This window comes from Toxorhynchites rutilus, chromosome 2 (genome assembly GCF_029784135.1).
Source record: "Toxorhynchites rutilus septentrionalis strain SRP chromosome 2, ASM2978413v1, whole genome shotgun sequence".
Classification (NCBI taxonomy): Eukaryota; Metazoa; Arthropoda; class Insecta; order Diptera; family Culicidae; genus Toxorhynchites; species Toxorhynchites rutilus.
In genome coordinates this window covers 23,037,199-23,052,124 of record NC_073745.1, presented here as the reverse complement: position 1 = coordinate 23,052,124, position 14,926 = coordinate 23,037,199, and the positions used below count along the sequence as shown (strand labels likewise).

At 42.8% G+C, this 14,926-nt stretch overlaps 1 protein-coding gene across 5 annotated transcripts in view; it reads left to right on the top strand.

Annotated features, from left to right (window-relative positions):
• LOC129764224 (protein amalgam-like) overlaps positions 1-14,926 on the top strand; it is a 238,800-nt gene that overhangs the window by 219,213 nt on the left and 4,661 nt on the right. For all 5 annotated transcript variants that reach the window (XM_055763092.1, XM_055763087.1, XM_055763088.1 and 2 more), the window contains one exon: positions 44-224. In XM_055763092.1, coding sequence (XP_055619067.1) covers positions 44-224 — 181 coding nt within the window. The remainder of the gene's footprint in view (positions 1-43; positions 225-14,926) is intronic.

Here is a 14,926-nt window from a genome sequence, read left to right as displayed (position 1 = left end):
GAATTTTCCTACCCGACCCCGATAATTGTGCTCTCGCCAACAGCTGCGTGGCGGAAAACTCGCTCGGACGTGCCAAAAAGTACATCGAAGTTTCGGGCCGACCGGGCGCGGCCCAGTTCCACTCGCCGATGTACAGCCGCTACCGGGAAATGTACAACCTCACCTGGAGCGTCGAGTCATTCCCTCCGATTGAGGAGATTCGGCTGTTGTACCGAAAATTGTTGGTAAGTAGACAAAGCTGGTCAAATATTGTGCGGGTCATTCAATTTCTTCCCTATTAGATGCTCGTAAACAAAACTTCAGGAAAGTGTCTATCTCTAATTGTTTCGTCTATGTCCCATACTACGCGTAACTCCCACAGTTCCAGAGCGTATTCAGGGAGGAGGAGTGGTCAACACTCGTCCCAAACTGACAGCCTAAATAACGCTTCAAGTTATAATTTATTCATGCTTAGGATAAATAAGGCTCCCCGCTCGCCAATTCTCGCCTGGCTCCACTCGATCCCAGACACGATTTTCCCATCGCTCGGCGGCACCGATTTTCCGGCTCAGATTGCACTAACCAAGCTTGTCGAGCGGATATTTCCGGGGCGTTTTGGCCAGCGGAACGTGGAGGGAACTGTGGCCCACGAAACAGAATGAAAGTTAAATGTAATTATTGTATGCCTTTCGCGTGAGCTTTCATTGTTCGCTGTTTGCCCCGGGAAACGTCCAGTCCTCTGCCCTCGCTATCTGATCCAGAGTCTCGTGGCTGTTTCGGGGGGTGGGGTATCGAGTTTTGGTAGGGAAAGTTTTTAATTCCATTGAAATTAGTCCGGAATTGAGTGTGCAGTTTAACTTTGATGCTGGACCTCGTTCCGGAGCCCTCCGAAATTGAGTGGAACGAAGGTCGCGAGGGTGGGGAACGTGTAGAACGCAAGTAAAATGAGTTGAATAATGCAAATTGTTCTCTCAACGATTGCACGATTGAAACAATTTGTGCGCCAGATGGAATTGGATGCTCAGTGGGGCAGGAACAGAGCGACATAGATTGCGAATGCGGGGATTTATTCATTTATGACTTTTGAACGACGTGGCGTCTTTATTGCGACACAGAGGAAGATCCTGTTGATATATTCATGACCGGCTGATGATTATTGGATCGTTGTCACGTTCCGACAGCGGAAACTCCGTTCTTTATGTTTCCGAACGGGGATTCTATTTGTGCTGCGCTAAGCGGAATAAGAAATAGAATCGTCAATTTTCCTGATTTTTTATTGTCCTGAATGAAAACTGGTTTCGCACTTCGTTTCTTAAAAATTATACTTCCCATGTATGCATTGGTTTGCAGGACATTTTTGATTATTTTTATTTAAGCCTTGAGCCGAAAAAATAACAGATTTTCGATTTTCATTCTTCCCAAATTTTCAAACTTCGAAGAGAAATAATAATTATAGGATACAATTGTGCAGGTTTCTCTAATGAGAATCGGAGGAAACCAATTCGCCAGGATATGGAGCTTCCGGAAACCTCACATTGTGTAGAACAAATTCTATCAATCAGTGGAAACATGGAACTTGGTCCGAAATATGAGTGCTCTTTTCTGATAAAAAGTAAACCATGGTGAACCAGATAGAACTATTGGCATGATTTGTTAAAGAGTCGAATATAAAAATTAGCGTGAACTTTGTTGGGACACTTTGAGGATTAAAAATTTCCGGAGATAGATTCCAATAGCATGAATACAATAAAAATGAACTCAGAGTGATATACAGAAATACTGGTTAGAAGTTTAATTGAACATGTTAAGGCATTTATTGGCCCAGACTTTGATTTTGAATAAGATGTTATGATATTTCGAACCTCGAAAGTAACAAAAGCATAGTTTCCTAACTAAAATACGAGGGTCGTTCAAAAAAATAAGTTTCAGTGCCTCAGAAATCGTGGAAAAATAAAGTTAGGACATTTTTCATAGCGTGGCACGAGTTTTTCTATTCCGAGCGCGAAGTCCAGCGGACGCGAAGCGTCCAACTTCTTGAAGTACGATGTAACTGCGTCACGAATTTCTTCAGTGTTATCGAATCGTTGACCGCCAAAGGCCTGTTTCATCACCGAGAATAAGTCATAGTAGCTATGGGCCAGGTCAAAAAAAATTTTTTCAATTGCTCTTGAGTTACGCGAGCAGAATGGGGCCGCGCATTATCGTGGATGAGGAACTCTCCTTTCGTCAATAAACCTGGCCTTTTGTTCTTAATCGCGGTTCTTAATCGGTTCAAAACTTCACAATAGTACGGTGATGAAACAGGCGTTCGATGGTCAACGATTCGATAACACCGAAGAAATTCGTGAAGCAGTTACATCGAAGTTGGACGCACTTCGCGCTCGGAATAGAAAAACTCGTGCCACGCTAGGAAAAGTGTCCTAACTTTATTTTTCCGGTATTTCTGAGGCACTGAAACTTATTTTTTTAACGACCCTCGTATAAAAATTCTCGAAAGGCAGTCTGTTCTTCAGATCACCATGAACTAACGATCTAATCTTTCCCATCATATTTTGAAAAATAACAATACAGGTCGGACTCGATTATCCGGAGTATTGATTTTTTTCACTCCGGATAACCGAATCCTCCGGATACTCGAGTCATAAAAAAAAACAATTTTCCTGATAAACGTAATATAATTATGATTTGCACTTATTTATTAAACGGTTTTGTCTAAGTTGACCCGTTTATATATTTGTGACTTTGTAACTTTGTAACTTGCCTTGAAACTTGGAACACATCTTTATCTCTGGTGTCATTATAAAACTGTGTATTCCATGATCTTCAAAATGCAAGATGGCGGCCCCTACAAAATGGCGGATTATGTACATATTTTTCCAAAAGCCCATCAATATGGGTATCGAATTCTTAAGGCTTGACCAGTAGAACACAATTATTTATGGAAAATGTAAATCAAAGATGGCGACCACTACAAAATGGCGGATTACAGTTATCCTCTGAACCCCATCAATATGTATATCAAATGAAAGGGAATGGCTGGTGGAACACAGTTATTCATGAAAAATGCAAATCCAAAAAACCGCCACCACAAAATGGCGCCATATATATTTTTATTCAAAACCTCATCAATAAGGGTATCAAAAGAAAGTTCTCGACTAGTAGAACATAGTAGATAATGAGAAATCCAATTCTAAGATGGCCGCTGTCCCCAAACAACTAATTACATTTTAAATGGTTTCATTCAGATTGACCTGTTTCTATGTATGTTTGAATATTTGTAGGGTTGTCCCACATTAATAGAAAATTGACCCCGTTCCTGTTCACTGCTTGATCTGAAATTTGAAACATACATTTAATTCTACTGTCATTATAAAACAGTGTATTTCATGATCCTGAAAAATTCAATTTGGCCTTCTTAAAAAATGGCTGAATGATTTGACTTGCAGAAAACGAAACATAATAAAAAACATAAATTCAAAAGGGTCGCCGCCACTGAATGGCCGACCATGTACTTTTTGCAGTTTCCTCAATATCGGTATTAAATGATATGATTTGACTAATAAAATACACTACATCATCAAAATATTCCGAAGAAAATTCGGTAAGAAATAAACGTTGGATTTCCATTACCCACAGTCAGTTGTTTCATCATATACCCCACGATTTTATTTTAATCTCATCATTGCCCTAGATTAATGAAGGAACGGATGTGATAACTACTAACTGCTACTTGTCTAATTATTTGCTAGCTTTTAGTACATTAAACCGTTTAACTTAAAAGTTTTTTTTTACTTATTTTAATTTACAGTTTTTAGTTAATTATCTGTATACTTTTCTACATTAAAACCATTCAGAAAATAATTTTTTTTTAATTTCTATTTCTTACCTAATTTTCTTCGGAATATTTTGATGATATACTGTATCCTATTAGTCAAATCATTTCATTGGATAACAATATTGAGTGGATTTAAAAAAATACATAGTCGACCATTTTGTGGCGGCAACCTTTTCGAAATTATGGTGTTCATAGTGTAGTGTATTCTCCAAATCAAGCGGCGCCCAAATTGAATTTTTCAAGATCATGGAATACACAGTTTTATAATGACAGTAGAATTAAATGTATGTTCCAAATTTCAGATCAATCATTCAACAGGAACGGGGTCAATTTTCAAACAACCATAGAAACAGGTCATGCTGAATGAAACCATTTAAAAAGTAATTAGTTATTTGGGGACTGCGGCCATCTTGGATTTGCATTTTTCATAAATAACTGAATTCTACTAGTCAAGCCCCTTCATTTGATACCCAGATAGATGGGGTTCTGAGAAAATATGTAAAAAATATTTTCGAAAACATATGTTGTGTGCAGGGTTGCCAACTATAATTTTCAAAAATGAGGAAGAACGAAAATAGAAATCAGGACAGTCCGTATTGGGTTTTCCGGAGAGTTCGTTGACGATTTTTTGAGAAAACTAAAGTATCTTTTCTATAGGCAGACATACAATTTTATACAAAGTTCTTTTTGCAATCTTCAATCTGCGTAGTTTGAAAATTCCATCCTCCCAGAACATGATTGCTTTCTCGACTGTTTAAGGTATTTTTCTGATGTAGGGTAAATGATCTTGGTTTGTCCGATTTGAGGTGTTTTCACGCTACTAGTAAATGCAAACCGATTTTTCTTCATGAAAATCGCACATAACCGATATGAGTTTGGGTTTGTTGAAAAGCCCCAAGTCTCTAGTTGCTAATACTACCATAAGGTGTTGAAATTATTCAAATTTTTATGTTTTTTAACGATTTTCCTTAACCCTCCTGTACTCGCGTGCAAAATCGTAACACGTATACTCGCGCACGGTGTCACAGACCGAAAATTGAACTACTCTGTAATGTTGCCATTGTGTATTTTTCAGACTTTATTGGCATTTATTTGAAGAAGAGGGTATGATTGAATGAAAAAACTCAAAAAAAAAAGTTTTCTTCGTCTTTATTATGTTTTAATAGTCATCTAATTCAGTCTCCTCAAAATAGAGTTATTTTTGATACTTCAACACAAGTAAAGAAATTCGAAGTTTTCACTGTTATTGATTAAAAGTATGCAACTGAATATAATTCATGGAAGTATAAAGAGCTATGAAATAACATAAAAAGGTATTAATCGATTGTGGTTTCATTGGATTAAAAATCAGAACATAGCATAACTGCATGCTCGAAACAAACATATTTTTCACATTTCATGCAGTTGTTGCGTGTTTTTCGGGTTTTTTATCGAAGAGAAGAATTTATAGCGACCTTCTAGATAATTACCAGATGATAAATGTTCTGGAATATAAAGTTTGCATATTTCTGATATTCTTTGTCTCTGTTTCTTGGTAAACTAAGAACTAATGCCTTTTTTTAGATGGGGCATAAAATGATGATATAAAAGGATTTCTAGGAACTTCCTTTCCTTTTTCTTGTTTTCTTGTCGATAATGTCCATAGTAACAAAATATCCCCGAAACTGTAACTGTTAAAAATTACCATAAGCTACCGATTAGTTGATAATTTACTGTTTACAATTCTTCCACAAGTGAAATTCTTTCACATGTGTGTATATGTATGACCATTCAGGTGAAACTCTCCAAAATGAATTAAATGGTGAAAATTAAAAAAATGGAATACTTGTAAATAAATTGACAATAAATTGACATTACAAAAAAAAAAAAAAAAAAATAAATATACGAAAGTCAAACATTTATATTTTGTTTTTGAACGTATGAATCTAACGACGAATAGTTAATATATGGATCCGTTCAATCCAGTTACAAAAGGGACTGATATCAAATAAGAATAGTCCGGTAATGATCTAATGCATTATATTCAATAAATATTCCACGCCACTAACATTAATTTATACATTTCTTTCAACAATATTCTAGAATATGAAAAAAAAGCACTTGTCCAAAAAAGTTACTCCTATACTCGCGTCGGTGTGTCAGACCGAAAGTGTTAAAAAGTGGCACACGTCCCCTTTGTACCAACACATGCGATACGCTAAACGATGACGAACGACGAATAACGAAGCTAGAGAGAATCGCAAAGTCGTAGTGTTGATATTCTCTGAGAAATGAACGAATTATTGATTTCTCGGTCTGACAGACCAATGCGCGAGTATAGTAGTGTTAAAGAGGAATTATGATCATGGTTTTACCACCTCTGATCATGGTTTGTCCGGTAAAAAAAAAAAATGATCATGGTTTGTCCGGTTTTGAAAATCCCAATTTTTGAATGAAAACATTCGAATTCACAAATAGATGTTGCATTTATCATTGCTTGAGATTACTGTCATCATATTGATCCATTCATAATTTAGGCTTTCTTCAGAATATTACCTTTTCTTGGGCATTTTAAAAGTGTTACCCTCAACACACTCAACACAGAGAAACTTTATTTCTGCTATCCGCGAAGGACACAATAAACAAACTGCAGCGCGCTAAGCGGTTGTCATAGAAATCATGTGGACAAAATAACATCATTGAATTGGACAACTCATGATCAGAATTGAATTCATCAAAATGCGTTAATTTAATGGTTTAGCTATGTAAATCTTATACATATGGTGTGCAAGCATGATGTTTACAATATTTGTAGGTGTTACAATCCAGAAAAGGTCTGAATACGTGCCAAATAATCATCTGGTGATTGATTAAAAGTTAGCTCGAATGAGGGGCGCATTGACACAAATAGAAGGTGTATTTTATAATCCTTTAAAACATGTGATTCCGTAAAAATATACTATAAAACTACTGTAAATCATTAAAAAGACAATTTTATTTACATGTTTTGAAATATTAGAATACCTTATTTGACACAGGAGCGCTGAATTACAGCATTCAAAAAAGTGGACAAATCATGATCATATTTTCGACTGGACAAGCCAAAATCATTTACCTTACTACAGTCAACTCTCCCTAACTCGATGTTCTGTATCTTGATATTTTCCCTAACTCGATGGATTTCATGGCACCTTCGATTTTACAAGCATTCTTCTCTCCATAACACGATACCTCCCTAACTCGATGCCTCTCTTACTCGATGTGTTTTGATTCATTTTTCCATGGATTTTCACCTCCCTAACTCGATTGATTTTCGCGTACATGTTTTTGTGCGTTATTACCTCAGATTTCAATTGCCCTTGAAAGTGAAGACGGAGTGTTCGTGTCATCAAACAATTTCTTTTCAAGTATGGAAAACCACGAGAAACCTTTCAAGCGAACAATCAAAACGCTAACCATTGCGCAAGGTTTGAGCATCATCGAGCAGGTCGAAAAATATGGTCGGAAGGGGTCTGAAGCTGCAAATAATTGCAGTATTGCACAAAGTGCGGTATCAACACTACTCAAACTAAAGTAAAAATGGAATCGGAATGGAAAATTGTATCTAGACCAAAAGCAAGGTTGGTCAGAATCGAGAAGCTGGAGCGGTCAATGGATTTTTGTCTTGTCAAGCTAGACAAAATAATTTACCCCTCTTCTATTCTTCGGGATATGGCTTGAGAATTTGTCCAGAAACTGGGAATTCCTAACTTCAAAGCACAACCAACATGGACGGGAGTGATATTCCGCTGGCATAATTAATGCGTCATGAGCTTGCTGATATCGACGGTACAATACCGTTCGATTGCTCAATGTCTTTTAATAATTAGTGCAAAAAGGACCAAAGCGTGATTTGCTGTGATCTGATGCCAGATACCGATATACTGGAAAGTGTTGAAAAACCTGAGAAAAACGCTGAAGAGAGTAGTTCTATTGAGATGTTAATTCGAACGTTTAATCAAACCTGAAGAATATGTCCGGAATATTGAAATCAACTGAAAATGTTTCTGAGAAACTATTCGAACATTTCTTTGTGATTGAACAGTTCCTGCGTGATCGTTACAATTCAGTTTGAGTAACATACTTAATCAATATTTTCTTTGTTAACCTAGTGCCTCATGCAAGTCGGACTCGATTATATACAAACTCGATTATATATGATTCGATTATGTGAAATTTAGGACTCGATTGTATACAGTTTGAAAAAAAAAGTTTTTTTTTTTATAATTCAAATATGAATAATTTCAAGAAAAAAAATTAACCTTTCAGCATTAAGGTGAAATTTAAGTGGCTTTTATAAGTACAGTGGGTTAAAAATCGCGATTTTTGAAGATTTCGATTGAATCTTCATCAGGAATTGTTTATATCGATATTGCAGCGAAATTAAGAGAGATAGAAGTTGGGCGTCAAAGAACACATTGTAGAGAGGTTAGAGAGCATTCATTTAATTGATAGAAACAATCAAGTTTAGTATGAATTTTTAGGATAAAATTAATAATTACAAATAAAAAAAAACTTTTAAATTTTCCACTTCAAAAATGTTTAATCCACTAATTTAGATGTTCCACTACTATATCTAAATTTTCTCATCTTTCAAATCTTACTATAAATAAAATCGCTAAAAAATAAAGCGCGGTCGTCGTGAACAGTCGTAAACGATCGTAAATGTTCGTATTCTTGACGTAAACACAAACATAGTGAGAGAGTGAGCAGTGAGCAGCTGCGATGCGTTTTTTGTGTGAGAGAGTGTGTGCGTCTGCGTGTGTTCGTTTGCGTGTACATTTGCGTGTATGTGTTTGTGTGTGCGTGTGTGTGTGTGTTTGCATGTACGTGTGCGTGTGCGTTTGCGGGAGTGTGTGTTTTGGTTAGTTGATTGATTGATGTAATCAAAAACAGTTTGAGAGATTGAGCAGTCAGCAGCTGCGATGCGTTTTTTTGTGTGTGAGACTGTGCGCGTCTGCGTGTGTACATGTGTTCATTAGTGCGTTCATGTGCGTGTATGTGTTTGTGTGTGCGTTTTTTTTAGAGCAGCGAGTAGAGAGTAGAGAGAGTTGAAAGGAGAGAGTAGAAAGGAGAGAGGAGAGAGTAGAGACAGTAGAGAGTAGAGAGAGTAGGGAGGAGAGAGTAGAGAGTAGAGAGTAGAGAGTAAAGAGTAGAGAGTAGAGAGTAGAGAGTAGAGAGTAGAGAGTAGAGAGTAGAGAGTAGAGAGTAGAGAGTATGGCCGTGGAGTTGCCGGCCTAGAATAGCACTTCGGGTCTTGGTCCCTGTCCCTGTCGTATGAGGCGACTAATCGGGTGACAACGCGAGTAAGGGCGCGGTAAAGCCTATTGGAGATTGCACGGGGGAAATACCGTGTACAGGAGCCACGAAAGGAGTGCCAAGCACATCAGGATTGACGCCAGTAAGATCCTGATTACGACATACTGGTTACGACATAGAAAACGGACACGATACGGAAACGATTTCAACACGACGCTAAAGGCTGACAGTCGTACTATCCTGTTCCCTGAGTAAGGAAGGGTGACACCGTCCTGAAATGGCGTTTGGGCTAATAGTGCGGTTGCCCCCGTCCCGGTAATAACTTGGCAAGTCTTCGGGTACGTTCGATGCTCGTCTAGGCCCAGGCACTAGGTACTAGGCGTCAGATGTCACATTCCTGACTTGCGCTGATCTGGCTCTGAACACGGTCCCCATGAAGGACCGTGTCAACCCCTGCATGGCCTCACTGCTTGCATAGATAACCATGGGATCACTGGTAGCGACTATGTACAACGAGCGGAGATAGCGGCCCGAAGTTGGGACCCAGAAAAATATGAATAGTTGCAATAACACACCAACAAACGATGGAGAGGAGAATGTGTTCGCGAGAAGCGGACGAATGCTGAGGTCACCTGTCACTCGAGTAGCCACAACGAGTACAAGCAACACAAAACCACAAGAAGTGTTTGCTGCCCAAGCATTCCAAGGAGATCTTGGCTCCGTACAGAGCCAGTTGTTTACGCTGACCTCAAGCGCATCCCAAGAAGGGCAACTTGGGAGGCTCAGCATCACGGACGTTAGGAAAAAGGTCAACGAACTTTACGAGTTCGTAAAGGACAAAAACAATGTCCACTTAAAAATAAAACATCTGGTGACGAGCATCAGATCGGTCGTCATGGTTGCTGAACGCGAGCATAAGGAGCTGCAGATGAGAGCAGAGGGTGCTGAAAAGGCTCTGCTCGAGGCGAATGAGAAACCCGTCGAGATACTTGAGACGCCGAAGGGTCCTCTGAACACACGATCGGACAAGAGAAGGAGGGACACCCCAGGAGAAGAAGAAGAGCTGAAAAAGGCCAAGAACGATCTGAGTAACGCGAAAGGAGGTGAAAGCAGTGAATGGCGTACTGTCGATAACCAGGCAGAAAAACGCAAAAAACAGAAGGAGAAGAAGAAAAAAGTTGAGCAGGAAAAGAAGAAACTCGGACCTCGAGTGGAGCGAATCAAGGGCGATGCTTTGATCGTTGAAGTGTCAGCAGGAGTATCGTATGCAGCTATCCTTCGGAAAGTGAGAGACGATCCGGAGTTGCAGACACTGGGCGAGAACGTCGTGAAAACTAGGCGCACGCAGAAAGGCGAGATGCTCTTCGAGCTTAAAAAAGATCCAGCGGTTAAGAGCTCCGCTTTCAAACAACTCATTGAGAAGTCACTAGGGGAGGAGGCGAAGGTGAGAGCTCTCTCTCAGGAATCAACCATCGAGTGCCGGTATCTGGACGAGATCACGACTGTTGAGGAATTGAGAACTGAGTTACAGTCACAATGTGACCTTGGCGATGTGCCAATGACAATCCGACTGAGAAAGGCATACGGTGGGACACAAACGGCCTCGATACGGCTCTCGAAACAAGCTGCGAATAAACTGGTGGAGAAGGGTAAAATAAAAGTGGGGTGGTCCGTGTGCCCGATGAAAGCTCCCCCTCGTATGGCCAAGCAAATGGAGAGATGCTTTCAATGCATGGGCTTCGGTCACCAGGCGAAAAACTGCGGTGGTCCTGACAGATCGAAATTGTGCAGGAAGTGCGGGACGGAAGGTCACGTTGCTAGAGACTGCACCAAGCAACCGAGGTGCATGTTGTGCAAGGAGGAGGACGGAAACGACCACGTCACAGGTAGCTTCAAATGTCCGGCGTACAAAAAGGCGATTGCGGGTTCGCAGTAATGGAGGTTACCCAGCTCAACCTCAATCATTGCGACATAGCACAGCAATTGTTGTGGCAGTCAACAACTGAAACTAAATGCGACGTTGCAATGATCGCAGAACCGTACCGAGTTCCTCGCGATAACGGAAAATGGGTGGTGGATAAAGCAGGGATGGCTGCAATACTAGTGATGGGAAGGTACCCCATCCAAGAAGTGGTGGAAAGCTCACAGGAAGGTTTCGTGATCGTCAAAATCAACGGAATCTTCATGTGTAGTTGCTATGCACCCCCAAGATGGTCAGCGGAGCAGTTTCACGAGATGTTGGACGTACTCACGGATAAGGTCAGCGGCCGCAAACCAGTCATCATCGGAGGAGACTTCAACGCCTGGGCTGAGGAGTGGGGAAGCAGATGCACCAACGCCAGGGGGTACAGCCTACTAGAAGCCTTCGCAAAACTAGACGTCACACTTCTGAACGAAGGCACTAGCAGCACCTTTCGAAGGGACGGCCGCGAATCCATCATCGATGTAACTTTCTGCAGTCCATCACTGGCGGCTAATACGAAGTGGAGAGTGTCGGAGGGATACACACACAGCGACCACCAGGCAATCCTGTATAGTGTCGGCCAACGGAATCCCGCAGCGGTACGGAATACAAAAACCTTTGAGCGGAAGTGGAGGACAAAGGTTTTTGACAAGGAGCTTTTCGTCGAAGCACTACGCATAGACAGCAGAACTCTTAATCTGAGCGCCGACGGGCTAACAGGAACATTGGTGAGGGCATGCGATACAGCGATGCCGAGAAGACTGAACCCGACGAATGAACGACGTCCAGCCTACTGGTGGAACGAGACACTCAGCATCCTCCGCGCTAACTGTCTACGAGCCAGAAGAAGAGTCCAGAGGGCACGAACCGATGTAGAGAGAGAGGAGCACCGCGCGTCTTTCCGAGCGACCAGAGCCGCCTTGAAACGAGAGATACGTAGGAGCAAATCGAACTGCTATAGGGAGCTGTGTCGTGACGTCGACGCAAATCCTTGGGGTGAAGCATATCGAATCGTGATGGCGAAATTCCGTAGTTCAACGACTCCCATGGAATTATGTCCGGAAAAACTCGAGGTCATTGTGAATGGACTCTTTCCGCAGCACGACCCACCGACGTGGCCACCCACACTGTACGGTGAGGACGAAGCAGAGAACGCACAAGTCACCAACGAAGAACTCATCGCGGTGGCAAAAGGTCTAAAGTTGAAAAAAGCACCCGGCCCCGACGGAATCCCCAATGTGGCCCTGAAATCGGCGATCCTTGCTTTCCCCGACATGTTCAGGGTGGTGCTGCAGAAATGCCTGGATGACGGTCTCTTCCCTGCGGAATGGAAGATACAAAAGTTGGTGCTGCTCCCGAAACCAGGAAAGCCACCTGGAGATCCAGCGTCGTATAGGCCTATTTGTTTGTTGGATACTTTGGGAAAGCTCTTGGAAAGGGTTATTCTCAACAGACTGGTGAAATGCACGGAGGATGACCACGGATTGTCGAAAATGCAGTTCGGGTTCCGGAAAGGAAAGTCGACAGTGGACGCTATTCGGACAGTTATCGAGAAAGCTCAGGTCTCGCTTAAACAAAAACGAAGAGGCGACCGTTACTGCGCGGTGATTTTGATTGACGTGAAGAACGCCTTCAATAGTGCCAGCTGGGAGGCCATCGCCGAGGCGCTACACAGATTGAAGGTCCCTAGCTACCTGTACAGGATACTGAGGAGTTATTTCCAGAATCGGATCCTGGTATACAACACAGACAGGGGACAGATAGTGAAGAATATCTCGGCGGGAGTTCCACAAGGCTCCATCCTAGGTCCTACGCTTTGGAACACGATGTACGACGGTGTTCTAAGGCTGAAGCTACCCAGAGGTGTGGAGATCGTGGGCTTCGCGGACGACATCGTAACAACGGTAATCGGCGAGACGCTTCAGGAGGTGGAAATGTTGGCGACTGAGGCTGTAGACATGATCGGTAGTTGGATGGACAGCGTAAAGCTCCAGATGGCACATCACAAAACCGAGGTGCTGTTAGTGAGCAATTGTAAGGCAGTGCTGCGGGCAGAGGTATCGGTCGGAGGACATACCATCGTTTCGAAGCGGGCGGTGAAGTACCTCGGAGTCATGATCGACGACCGGCTGAACTTCAACCAGCACGTCGACTATGCATGTGGGAAGGCGTCAAAGGCCATCAACGTGGTGGCGAGGATCATGCCAAATAGCTTTGGCCCAAGCAGCAGCAAGAGGCGTCTCTTGGCAAGTGTATCTTCGTCGATACTGAGGTATGGTGGCCCTGCCTGGTTGGCGGCTCTGGAAACCCACCGAAATCGGAGGAAGCTGAACAGCACATTCCGACTCATGGCCATGCGAGTCGTAAGTGCTTATAGGACCATTTCGACAGAAGCTGTGTGTGTAATCGCCGGAATGATTCCCATCTGCATCACTCTGGCGGAAGATAGCGAGTGCTACAAGCGACGGGAAAGCAGAGGTATCCGGAAATTGATGAGAGCGGAGTCGTTGGACAAATGGCAGTATGAATGGGATACGGCAGAAAATGGTAGATGGACGTACAGGCTGATACCGGTACTTTCGACCTGGTTGAACAGGAAACACGGTGAAGTTAACTTTTACTTGACGCAGTTTCTGTCTGGGCATGGCTGTTTCAGGCAATATCTACACCGGTTCGGGCACGCAGTTTCACCCCTCTGTCCGGACTGTGGAGATATGGAGGAAACACCGGAGCACGTCGTTTTTGTCTGTCCCAGGTTCATCGAAAGGCGCGAGGGGCTGCCTGCACTTCATGTCGAGAATATTGTGGAGGAGATGTGTCGCGACGAGATGATCTGGAATGCCGTGAGCAGTGCAATCACACAAATCATGTCGGAGCTGCAGCGAAGGTGGAGGGCTGACCAAAGTGCTGACAACGTCCGACGGTGAAAGGTGAACAACGGCGACGGCTGTTGCAAGAGATGGTACCTCACGAGAGTAGCTGTGACGGGGTGCGCGTTGTGTTGGAGGGCACCACCTAATCGGCTCTCCGCTGGGAAGAGAAATCCTGCGAGGGTGACTGTGACGGGGCGCGCGTCAAGTTGGAGGGCGCTTCCTAATCGGTGCTCGTCTCGACAGGTAAACGGATACTGCCGCGGAGAACAGCAAAAGGCCTACCTGACAACGCCTGATCGTGGCCTGGATGGAGGAACACCGCGAACATTTCGAAGGAACGAGCATCAAGGATGAAGCCACGATCAAAATGGTGAATACCCCACGAGAGTAGCTGTGACGGAGTGCGCGTCAGGTTGGAGGGCACTGCCTAATCGGCGCTCCGTTGGGAAGAGAAATCCTGCGAGGGTGACTGTGACGGGGCGCGCGTCAAGTTGGAGGGCGCTTCCTAATCGGTTCACGTCTCGACAGGTGAGAAACCCCGCGAGGGTGGCTGTGACGGGTTGCGCGTCAAGTTGGAGGGCAATTCCTAATCGGTTCACGTCTCGACGGGTAAATTCAAAATGCCTGCGAAGAGGACATCAGCGCAGTGGAATTAATAACGAATGGAAAGAAAAAAATATTGAGAAAAAGGGAAGGACAACGCTAGTTTGCGTTGAAAACTCGAGAAGTGCATGAGCACAGCCGCCCCCTGAAGTAGTCGCCTAGATGTGGTCCCAGGGGGAATAAGGCAACGAGTAGAGGGCTTGGTTTTTGTGGGTGCGATCCCCACTCGACGTCTGGGTTAACCCTTCCCAGGTAAGGCTGGTAGAGCGTTCCTCACCTCTTTAAAAAAAAAAAAAAAAAAAAAAGAGAGTAGAGAGTAGAGAGTAGAGAGAAGAGAGTAGAGAGTAGAGAGTAGAGAGTAGAGAGTAGAGAGCAGAGAGTAGAGAGTATAGAGAG